We start from the raw sequence: 11,629 nt of genomic DNA, 5'->3' as shown, positions 1-11,629 counted from the left end.
GCCTTGCCGTTTTCTCTGCAGGGCCTCCTTGGCGCGCGTTGCCGTAGACAAGCCTTCTGAAGCCCATAGCGTGGCCCGATATCCGTGGGCGTGGGAGTTCTCTGCCAGAGAGAGACACTGACGAACAACACACAAACGGCAAACCGCCGCCATCGCCGTCCTCGCGTCGCGCGCCAAATCCCGCCGGCCGGGAACCCCCCGCTCCCGCACGAGCCGCGGCGGGCTGGCGAATCCCGTAGCGCCCCAATGGCTCAGGAGGAGAGGGAGCTCCAGGTCAGAGCCCTCGACGGGCGGTCCACCGTCGTTACGCTCGCCGCCGCCGCGTCCGTCCGGGACCTCAAGGCCGCGCTCCGGAGCTCCTTCCCTCCCGCGCAGATCTCCAACAACTTCCATCTCTTCCTCAAGGTGCACCTCCCCCGCCTCTCTGACCGTTTTGGTGGATGCCGTTGCCAAATTAGTTTGTCACGCTTCGCGCCCGGCATCGCTGCACATCCATCTCTGCGCTCGAAACTGCTACAAATACCTGCATCTTTGTTTTCTGATGGTAGCATTTTTTTTTCTCGTGGTGAAGGGTGCTAAGCTGCGGTTAGACGCCGAGATTGACAGCCTTGTTGTCAGGCATGGTGAATTCATTGTCCTCGTCCCCTTTACACGGAAGTCAGCGCAGTCTTCTCCAGCAGCCACGCCAGGCGAAGAGCAGAGTGCAAATCCACCAATTTCACCGGAAGTTGCGGCTGAGGCTAATTCGGCCTGGCAAGACATTATGGATGACCTCTCATCAATACCGAGTAGCCCACATGCTGCTGATGCTGCATCGAAAGATTTGTGTTCTGGGAGCTATGCGGAGGATGTGTCAACTGGTAAAAGTCCGTCCACTGGACGTTCAGTGAAAAAGAGAAAAATATTTACGGAAAATGGAAGTAGTTCCAGGGATACATCTGGAGTGGACAGCGCGTCGGAACAGCCTAGCATGAATAAGAAGAATGGTTTTGTCAAATCTGCTGCATCATCATGCCATGTAGGTTTCCAATGACTCCATTTTTGTTTTGCCTTGTCAATTTTACCTTATTTTTCACCCTAGATAGAATAAATCCAAACTGCAGCCTGAGTGTTGTTTCTCCAAAAAGGAGCATTACACATATTCTATACATCGGGTTAGTAGGACAGTATTTTGAAAATGCATTTTGTATTGCAGGATAAACACCCGTTAGGACCTGCTGAAATGGTTGAACATCTGAAAAAAGGCCTTGGAAGGGAGGGACAGGTTTCCACCCTATTTGATCTTCTTACACTAACAATGCCAATAAAATCATAATCCTTATGCTGTTGTGATTTATGTGTGTCAGCTTGTACACATTGAGGAGATACCATGCAGAGGGGCATCATATGCAGAACTTCCTTGTCATCTGTCAGAAGCTATGAAGGAAGCATTAAAAAGTATTGGCATATCTAGATTGTACAGCCATCAGGTATTATGGAGTATGCCTTCTACTGTATTTGCTTATATTTTGTTGCTGGGGCTAATTTCTTCTGTTGCCTTGAACTCAGTACAGTCTGAAGCTATACAATCTTCCATTTCTGGGAAGCATGTTGCGGTTGCAACCTCAACATCGAGTGGCAAGTCTTTGTGTTACAATATTCCTGTCCTGGAATCTCTCTCTCAAGATTCGACGGCGTGTGCTCTTTATATATTTCCGACAAAGGTACAGGCAGAACCCACTATGTTGTAAGCACGGTTATGTGAATTTTTTGCAGAAACCCACTTGGCTGTTGTATTGCAGGCTTTAGCTCAAGATCAGTTGAGGACTTTACTGGAGATGAAAAAAGCATTTCACGCTGATATTAATGTTAACATCTATGATGGAGATACTCCTAGAGAAGATCGTCTGTGGATCAGGGATAATGCCCGGCTGGTAAATAGGTGGTCCTGAGGCTGTAGAGTTGTGCTTAATTTAATTTATTTATTTCAGCACATCGGATCACTTACTCTCTTCATTCTCAGTTAATTACCAACCCAGATATGCTGCATGTGTCAGTCTTGCCGTGTCATGGTCAATTTCAAAGGATTTTGTCAAATCTGAGGTAGACAAATGATTTCCTTAGTCTTTCCTATAGTTTTATTTAGTTGTCAATTATAAATTCCTGAATGAAGTATGGTACCATTTCTGCGGTTTCAATATAAAGAAAGGCGTATGGAAAATGGTAAATTCCTAATATGAAATCTCAGGTGGAAGTGATTGAATTTCCTTTTTTTTGTTTCTTTCACGATTTAGTTTCATCACCTAGTGTAATTCATGTTTTTCTTTATGCTGTTAAATATCTCATTTCTTGTGCATTCCATAACGTGCTTTTGCTGAATGTACTCAGGTATATTGTCATTGATGAAGCACATTCATATCAAGGAGCATTTGGCTGCCATACTGCACTTATACTTAGAAGATTGAGGCGCATTTGTTCAAATAGTATGGATACTTTGTTGAACCATATTTTAGTTGTTGACTCGAGGCTTCATTTATGTTTCTACCAAAACTCTGGACTGCCGATTAGCTCTCCATAAATTGCAATGTTAATCCTTCATTTTATTGATTTGTGTGATACAAGTTAGCAGATATATACTTCAGTTTGGGCTACTCATGCAGTTACAAATATAATTCCTAACACTCTGGTCTTCTGTATTTGCAGTTTACGGCAGTCATCCTACATTCATGTTTTGTACAGCTACCTCAGCAAACCCACGTGAGCATGTTATGGTAGGTCATACTATAGTTTTGAAAATATATGGTTGTACCAAGAAAAAGAAGATAAACCAGCTCTCTTTAATAATTTTACTGTCTGTATAACATTCGCTTGTGCTCATTCTAATGTATCAGACTCTGGTCATTTTTGTCCAAACGCAACCTTTTCTCCCCATAATGTCCCCTTGTTCTTTCTAAGATAAACATTATTACCTAAAACACATATTAATTACTTGACCAAGATCTTACTATAGTAGATAATATTATTTTGAGTTGCCATCTTAATTTTTTTTTGCAGACTTAACTTATATACACTCTGGGAATCACATGCATTTTTCTTCGGGCATTTTGTTTTATCTCAGGAGCTGGCCAAATTGGATAATGTTGAGTTGATTCAGAAAGATGGAAGCCCGTGTGGTTCAAAATATTTTCTCTTGTGGAATCCCCCACTACATAGGACAAAAGAGGGAGGTTCAAAAGGTAGTTCAGTAACTAGGCGCTCAAGGTATTTGCACACCCTTTTTCTAATTAGGGTTCCTGTTACTTTTTGTTCATTGCAAGTCTATAATTCAAATTTCAGCTATAATCACCTCTCTGTACATAACATGTTTGATTGTTCTTTGGTGGCTGGCATGACATTGAAAATTTCCCCCATTTCATTTTCATCTGGTTCAAAGAATTATTGCTAATAGCAGCTGTATTGCCAGCTAGACTCTTAACAGGATGGCTCAAAAGTTTAAATGTAGTTTAACATTAACACACCATATTACTTGAGATTGAAACCTTCTGTTAAACTCTATACTACCTTATTGTGACATCATTATTCAAAAGTACATACGCCTAAAAGTAAGGCATGCTTGCCTTTAGTAAGGTATTGTAGTTGCTTTACATCAAAATATGTGATGTGTAAGTTCTAAACTTCTAATGCAAAAATAAATTCTTTACTTTCTCTCCGCCAAAAAGTGGTAAACCATGAGTCACCAGACCTCGCACATATTCAGTTTCCTACTGCATGCCAGTTATTAGCTGTTTATTCATATACTCTGCAGTTTTTTGTCAGATAACTTCTATTTTTGAAAAAACACTAATATATCATATTTTATTTGTTAGCCCAATAGTAGAGGTTTCGTATCTGTTCTCGGAGATGGTTCAGCATGGGCTCCGCTGCATTGCATTCTGTAAAACAAGGAAGCTCTGTGAGCTTGTTCTATCTTACACGTAAGAACACATTTTCACCTCTTTCTTTTTTACTTCTCATTTTCTCTGTTCTTCTTTGAACTTTTATCTGGGTTTATTTTCTATGTTCTTTAGATGATCCATCTGTTATTGTAGGCACGAAATTCTCGAGGTGACTGCAAAAGAACTGGTAGATTCTATTTGTGTATATCGTGCTGGCTACATTGCAGAGGTTGTTATCTTTTTGGCATTTCTCTAATGTATAGTGCCGTTCTGTATGACTTTCATTCTGTTATACTACCCCTGTCCCATAATATAAGATGTTATTACATCCAATGTGCTCATATTTTGATGTAATAACATCTTATATTAAGGGACGGAGGGAGTAGATTTTAGCATGAAATTTGGCATTTTGACATTCTTAAATCTCACAAGTGCTTTGCAACATGTATTGATCTCTAATGCACAAAAAAGAAATGCTCATGATACAGGTGTTATCAGCCGTCGCATCACATGCACCTTAGGTTGATGTTGTGGTGGATATGTTTTTTTTTTGTAAGAAAATGAAGCCCATGTTTACATTTTGATAGAAGCAAGTACAAAAGAGAAAAAAAAAGTTTTGCTTATTAAATTTGGAGTCGAAAACAAACTATTGCAGGACAGAAGAAAAATTGAGGCTGATCTCTTTGAGGGAAAACTTCGTGGTGTTGCTGCCACGAATGCTCTTGAGCTGGGAATTGATGTTGGACATATCGATGTAACATTGCATCTTGGATTTCCTGGTAGTGTTGCCAGGTAGGTGAAAGTGATCTTTCCAGTAGAGTTTATGTTTCTCTGTGAACCTGCTAAAATATGGAATTTTAATTGTAGTTTATGGCAACAAGCCGGAAGATCTGGAAGGAGAGCAAAACAATCATTAGCCATTTATGTAGCATTTGAGGGTCCTTTAGATCAGTATTTCATGAAATCCCCACATAAACTATTTGGCAGACCAATTGAGCACTGCCAAGTTGATTCACATAACCCAAAGGTAGGTCCATAGATCTGTGCTTACTGAACCAACTATATTGGTAAAGTTTAAAAACTTAAGTATCTAATTTTTCCTTTGGTTTTTTTGGAAACTTATTAAAGGTTTTGGAACAACACCTTGCATGTGCTGCTTATGAACATCCACTATGCTTGCAATATGATGAGAATCACTTTGGTTCTAGTCTGGATAGTATAATGACGACTCTAAAAGAGAAAGGTTATCTGATTAACAATCCGCCCGGACCTTTTTCTTCTACTATGTGGAATTATATTGGGCTGGAGGTTTGTCTATTCTTTATTCTCTACTGTATAAATCAACTCATTTTCTTTTTGTGTCAATAGTATTTTGATTCTGCAGAAAAGACCTTCACAGACAGTGAGCATACGAGCAATTGAGCATGACAAGTACAGTGTGATAGACAAGTTAAATAACAGATTACTTGAAGAAATTGAGGAAAGTAAGGCATTTTTCCAGGTAATATGTTCTAACTGGTACATGACTATATTTTATACTTGTATAGCTATTTGAATATTCCTCACTGTTGGCAAAACAGCTACTAGATAAATTCATGAATTTACAATCAGTGCACCATATCTTATTTTATTTTTTAAAATTACCTATGTAATCCATTCTTGAGCCACAAGCACATGACTGTGTAATCTGAATTTTGGCATTAGTAGCTTATTATATCAATGGCCTTTTTCTCGATTTCAGGTTTATGAGGGTGCTATTTACATGCATCAGGGTGTTAATTACTTAGTTGAGAAGCTTGATTTGTCGTCAAGAACAGCTTTCTGCAGGAAAGCTGATGTGAAGTATTACACAAAAACACGAGACTACACTGATATCAATGTCATCGGAGGAGATTTCGTATGTTCTTGGAAGCATTACAACACTTGATCTCATATATTATCGAAAGTATTCTGCTATTAAGTTGCATCCCCTCCAATATTGTTGAGCAATATAGTTTATATCTATTCTATCTTGATTTTCTAGACCTTAGTTAATTCGCTAATTCTGAGAACTATTGACCATCTCCTTTCCCATTAGATGTCAATGATACCACCTATTACTGTTAAGTGATTTGTTTGAACTCAACTTAGTACATTCAATCTACGTCTTGTTCCTCGTTTTTCCTTTTTTCTCTAGAAGAAACCCACATTTTCCTGATGTAATAGCACAAATTGTTCCTCCTATAATGGTTGACCACCTTTGTGTCTTTTCAGTTTCTTTTTTATATAAAAAAGGGAAAATTTATTAAGATCTTCAAGTCATGAGCTTCTCCCTAAGTGAAAAATCTTCAGTGCACTGACATTTTGTTCTCAATGATTAATTGGCTCTTCTCTTGAAGGCTTATCTTCCAACGGTTACATGCAAAACTAACTGTTTGAAGACAACTGCCCAAGCAAATGATTGCCAGGTGACAACCAAATGGTTTGGCTTTCATCGCATAAGTAAATCAGGCAATAAAATATTGGACAGCGTTGAACTTAGCCTACCTCCATATTCCTACAATTCTGAGGTGTGTGGATCAACTATAAATCTTGGCAACATTGTGATGCATTTTGCATGATTCTTAAACTTGTGGTTTGTATATGGAATTACAGGCTGTTTGGATACGGATTCCGCAGTCGGCGAAAATTGCTGTGGAGGAAAGGAAGCTAGAGTTTCGAGGTGGTTCACATGCTGCTTCACACGCTATGTTGAATATATTGCCTTTGTAAGTTCTTAATTATTTCTCTCAATCATTGATACAAAAAAATTGGTTTGTGGTGGACATTAGAAATTTTTGAAGGACAATTGTTTGAGAATATGGTCACATTGATAAAAAACAGTAGCGCATTTTTCATTCCCTGTTATAATTTGCCAACCACTTGTTTGTGAAGTGTTAACTCTGTTGTCGTGTTAAACTCTGTCATAATTTATTGCGTACTTCAGTAGTTAGCTCTTTTAATTGGGGTTGATTGTGTGTTGATTTGCGCAGGCATATGATGTGTACTTCTTCTGACCTAGGAACAGAATGTGTAAATCCTCATGAAACCCGTGGTATGCCAGAAAGAATCCTTTTATACGATAAACATCCTGGTGGTATCGGCATAGCATCAAAGGTAATGGGAAAACTAGCAAATATTCGGCCATGTAATACAGGCCATGCATGTGAATGATCTTGGTGTAAACCACATAATTTGTTTGTCTGTTCAATCTTGTAAGGTCAAAATAATTTTTGGGGAACTTCTACTTGCTGCTTTAGAGCTTGTTTCGACATGCAGTTGCATTAGTGATGCTGGTTGTCCAAATTGTATCCAAGTAAGTTCAAATATTATACCGAACTCATTGCCAGGATAAAGTACATATATGTTAGCGTCTTAGATCTGATAAGTTTCTGCTATTGTTTTTCAGTCGTTGACATGTAGCGAATATAATGGGGTTTTGGACAAGGAGGCGGCTATTTTGATCCTGAAGGTTTAATAATTTGTGTTTTATCTAATCACCATTTATCCTGCTACGTTATTACCACATAAAAGTGTTCTTGCCCTGAAAGATTCGCTGCATATGCAGGGAGTAATTGAACACGAGAGGTCGGATCTCGAAGTGGAAGAATCTGCTGATCATAGCTGATGTATAAAAGAGGTACAAACTGTGAGTTGTGACACATTGACAAAACATTCTTTCTAGGCCTTCTCCATTAGAAACATATAAGCATTCTTGTGGTTACCAATTGATTCATTCCATGTGCACACGATTGAAATTGAACATGTGTAACATGATATTTTATGGAATTTTGGAAACACCAGCTCCCTGGTCGTTTTTCCAAGGAATCGGGGCCCATTTAATTACACAATAGACGTACTCCCTCCGATTCATATTACTTGACACTAATACAAATATATCTAGACATATTTTAATTGTAGATACATCTATTTTATTGGCAAATAATATGTATTGGAGGAATACAATTAGAGCCCAAGCAATCCCACTGGAAATCTGAGGCCTGAACTAAGCAAAGCGCGATCACATGTATGCCTAGTTTTCGGAGACCGTGAAACAGATCCAATAAATTCTGAGAGACTTCTGGAGTGATTTTCGCCAAGGTGTCGTCGTTATTGAGTAGGTAGGCCAAACCACTAACAGTGCCGGCTAGGGTCTAACTCGATAACAAGAGATGGTGAGACGGTTCCTATCCTTCTAGCCCAATCAGCCCACCAAGCCCAGTTAACCCTCCTACAGAATTGCCCATTCACCAAGGAAGTGAGCCTAGCTCAACTGGTTGGAGGAGTGGATGTACAGACCTGTTCAAATTCTCACGGACGCGAGTTTAGGTTCCTATTTATACTTGAGGCTCAGGCTAGACCTGGTACTCGTGCGATTTATCTTGAGGACTATGCTTTAATCTTTCACGAAGATTAAAAATCTTAGTACTCATGCCTATGGCTGTGTGCATCCCTAATTGGTGCAGAGGCCGAGAAGTGAAATTCTCCCCATTTTTTTATTCTTTTAGACCGCTCGTACCCTAGGGGATTAGGGTTCATCTACTCCACTGGTGACTTCGTCTCCGGTGTGAGCTTTCCCTTTGATCGGGCAGTACCTGGATCCTGATCTGTGTGTCTCTCTCGGGCTGAACAAGGGGGCAGCGTTGTCTGCCTACCTGGCCTTGGCGAGCATGTGGTATCTAGGGTTTGGGTAGATCGGGTGTCGTTTTTTGTTGGCAAGGAGTTTGGTGGAGGAGCATTATGTCGGGCTCTGGTGACGGATCAGGAGCAAGCAGGAAGGAGGAAGGTGATGAGGCCCTGGCTCGGGCGTTGCAGAACCTAGAACTGCGAGAAGGCGAGTTGGATGACGTCTTTATCGGGGAGAGTGATCTTCTCGCCATGAAAAAGCAAGTTCGATGGCTGGCAGTAGCAAAGGTGCATACAAGGAAACCTTTCAGTACATATGCTTTATTTCAGACCCTCAAAGCATGGGGTTTGGCCCACGATCCTGAACTCCGAGAGGTAGATGATAATTTATTTACCTTCAAGTTCTTTTGTTTGGGAGATTGGAATAAGGTGATGAATCAGGGTCCGTGATTGTTCTGCAAGCTGGTAGTGGTAATGGCAGAATATGATGGAATGGGTAATCCTGCAGAGGCTACCTTGGCTACCTTGGACCGAACTGCGGTTTGGGCACATATACACTCTATTCCGGAGTTGTACCGTACCCAGGGGGTGGTGGATCAATTGGCAAGACGAATTGGCAAAGTGAAAAGTGTGGAGATGAATCATCAACATTGGTTTGAAGGTGATTACGTACGAGTTCGAGCAAATATTGATGTCAATCAACCACTGATCAGATTTGCCCCTCTAAATATCGGAGGAGAATGGAAGCTATTGCATGTTAAATATGAGAAAATTGGATATTTATGTGATGTTTGTGGTATTATGGGGCATGACATGGAGAATTGCGGTGATGGGGTCCATGATCCAAAGGATATTCAATATGGAGGATGTGGAAGAGGAGGGCGTGCCGAACATCTGGCACGTAAGCGTCCATCCGGGGACCGGGGATGTGTTCGAGGATGATGATATCCGTGACACAAGCATCCAGTCCCACTAAAAACCCTCTCGATAGACATGGAGGAGGATGCCTCTAATGAACGAGCTAAAAAATCGTCAAAGACGCCCGAAGTTTGATGGGAGGAGCCTGCGAGTGAGAGCATGGAATCTGGTGACATGGAGGAGGATGCCAATAAGTCAACGGGAATGTTAGTGCCTCCCCCACCACCAGGGTACACGCTTCCAAGAGATAAAAAAGAGGACCAAGAAGGTTGATAGTGGCAAGACGAGTTCTACAACTGATATGGTGACATCGGCGGCCTCCGAGGAGGACCGCCCGGCCCAATGAGTACCCTGAGCTTTAACTGTCGTGGGGTGGGCGATCCTGCGACAGTCCATGAGGTGCGTGATCTTGTACGCACCCATTCGCCGTCTATTCTGTGCCTCCATTGCAAAATGTAGAGTGGAGGGTCTAGCTAGAACTCTGGGTTTTGACCATGCTTACGGCGTGGGAAGTAGTGGTAGAATTGGGGGTTTGTGCATCTACTGGAAGAACCCGCTGAGTTTAGTACTTAGAAATTTCTGGAAGTATCATATTGATATGGTAGTGAATGAGCTGGGAGAGGAGCCATGGAGACTCACAGCTTGGTATGGCGAGGCAAATTGGAGTTTGAGATTTAGAACCTGGGATATGATGAGGTTCTTGAAGGCTGATTGTGATCTTCCTTGGCTATGTATAGGAGATTTTAGTTTTACGAAGAGAAGAGCAGTTCGGACCAAATGATAGAGATATGGCACGTATAAACCTTTTTCGGGAATGTGTTGATGTGTGTGAGTTGGTTGACCTCGGCTACCGGGGCTCGACCGGACTTTTGAAAGGCGAGTCCAAGAAGGTGAATACTCGCAGAGTTAGATTGGATCGTGCTTTGGCGTCCACAGAGTGGAGTGCTCGGCTTCCTATGGCTATAGTACATCATCCGACTGGACCACTCACCGATTTTGCTCCTTAATGCTATGGAAGCACAGTAATAGAAGGATAGCTAACAATAAACTCTTTCGTTATGAGATTATGTGGGAGTCACATGAGGAGTTCAAACCAATGTCGGAATCACCGTGGAACACCGGGGAGCTAGATCGGCTTGGAGAACCGCATGATAAATTGAAGCACACTCGCGGGTGCAATTGAAGGGTGGGGTTTGAGCTCTTTCGGTGCGGTGCGCTCTGAGCTGAGGAAGCTAAGAAGAGACCTCCAAGCGTATAGAGCAGATTCTTCTAGGGTTGGCCCATCTTATGAAGAACGAAAGATAGAGCAACGTATTGTGGAGCTCAGTTTCCGTGAAGAAGTTATGTGACGGCAATGGGCGAGAGTGCAATGGCTAAAGGAAGGTGATAAAAAAAAACTGCATCACTCGACTGGTTAAAGATGATGGTACCGTATGTGATAACTTGCCTGCCTTAGAACAACACGCGAATGAATTCTTTGCTGATCTCTATCAAGCTGAGGCAGTGATTGGCATAGAGGAAGTACTCTCACATGTACCTTGTAAAGTCACTGGTGAGATGAATGAAATTTTTAACGCTCCATATTCAGGGAAGGAAGTAAAAGAAGCACTTTTCCAAATGTTTCCAACCAAAGCTCCGGGGCCTCATGGGTACCCAACTCATTTCTTCCAGAAACATTGGCACTTATGTGGTGAGGAGATCACTGACATTGTAATTTGGCTGCTTAACGGAGTTGATTCATCTGAGGAGATAAACAAAATGTTCATCGTTCTTATCCCAAAGGTACAAAACCCCACTCATCTGTCTCAATACCGTCACATTAGCGTGGGCAATGTGATTTGTAAAATCGCATCCAAAGTGCCGGCGAACCGGTTGAAGCAGATCCTCCCGGAGTCCCGGAGATAATCTTAGAAGAGCAATCGGCTTTTGTGTTAGGTTGGCTGATTACCGACAATGTTATCACAACATATGAGTGCCTTCATTTCATGAAGAATAGTAGAAGCAAGAGGAATGGTCATTGTGCCTTGAAACTAGACATGAAAAAAGCTTATGACCGCCTAGAGTGGTCCTACCTGGAAGAAATTATGAAGAAGCTAGGATTATCACACAGGTTTGTGGATACTGTTATGAGGGGAGTCCGATCAGTAACTTTC

General features: G+C 41.5%; 1 protein-coding gene across 1 annotated transcript; it reads left to right on the top strand.

The window, feature by feature from the left end:
* Nucleotides 1-246: 246 nt before the first annotated feature.
* LOC124702878 (uncharacterized ATP-dependent helicase YprA-like) lies at nt 247-7,711 on the top strand. Its single transcript, XM_047235053.1, has 23 exons — nt 247-405; nt 572-1,018; nt 1,196-1,264; nt 1,347-1,469; nt 1,554-1,703; nt 1,782-1,913; nt 2,003-2,082; nt 2,368-2,462; nt 2,683-2,750; nt 3,098-3,240; nt 3,846-3,953; nt 4,068-4,143; nt 4,570-4,706; nt 4,782-4,941; nt 5,043-5,222; nt 5,299-5,415; nt 5,656-5,811; nt 6,293-6,463; nt 6,549-6,661; nt 6,926-7,049; nt 7,153-7,248; nt 7,342-7,404; nt 7,501-7,711. Exons 1-23 carry the CDS (start codon nt 247-249, stop codon nt 7,558-7,560), a joined length of 3,027 nt encoding a protein of 1,008 aa, XP_047091009.1. The 3' UTR covers nt 7,561-7,711.
* Nucleotides 7,712-11,629: the final 3,918 nt, after the last annotated feature.

The sequence above is a fragment of the Lolium rigidum genome, chromosome 3 (assembly GCF_022539505.1).
Source record: "Lolium rigidum isolate FL_2022 chromosome 3, APGP_CSIRO_Lrig_0.1, whole genome shotgun sequence".
In the NCBI taxonomy this organism is placed as follows: Eukaryota; Viridiplantae; Streptophyta; class Magnoliopsida; order Poales; family Poaceae; genus Lolium; species Lolium rigidum.
The sequence above is the reverse complement of the archived record's forward strand: the minus strand, read 5'-3'. Positions and strand labels throughout refer to the sequence as shown.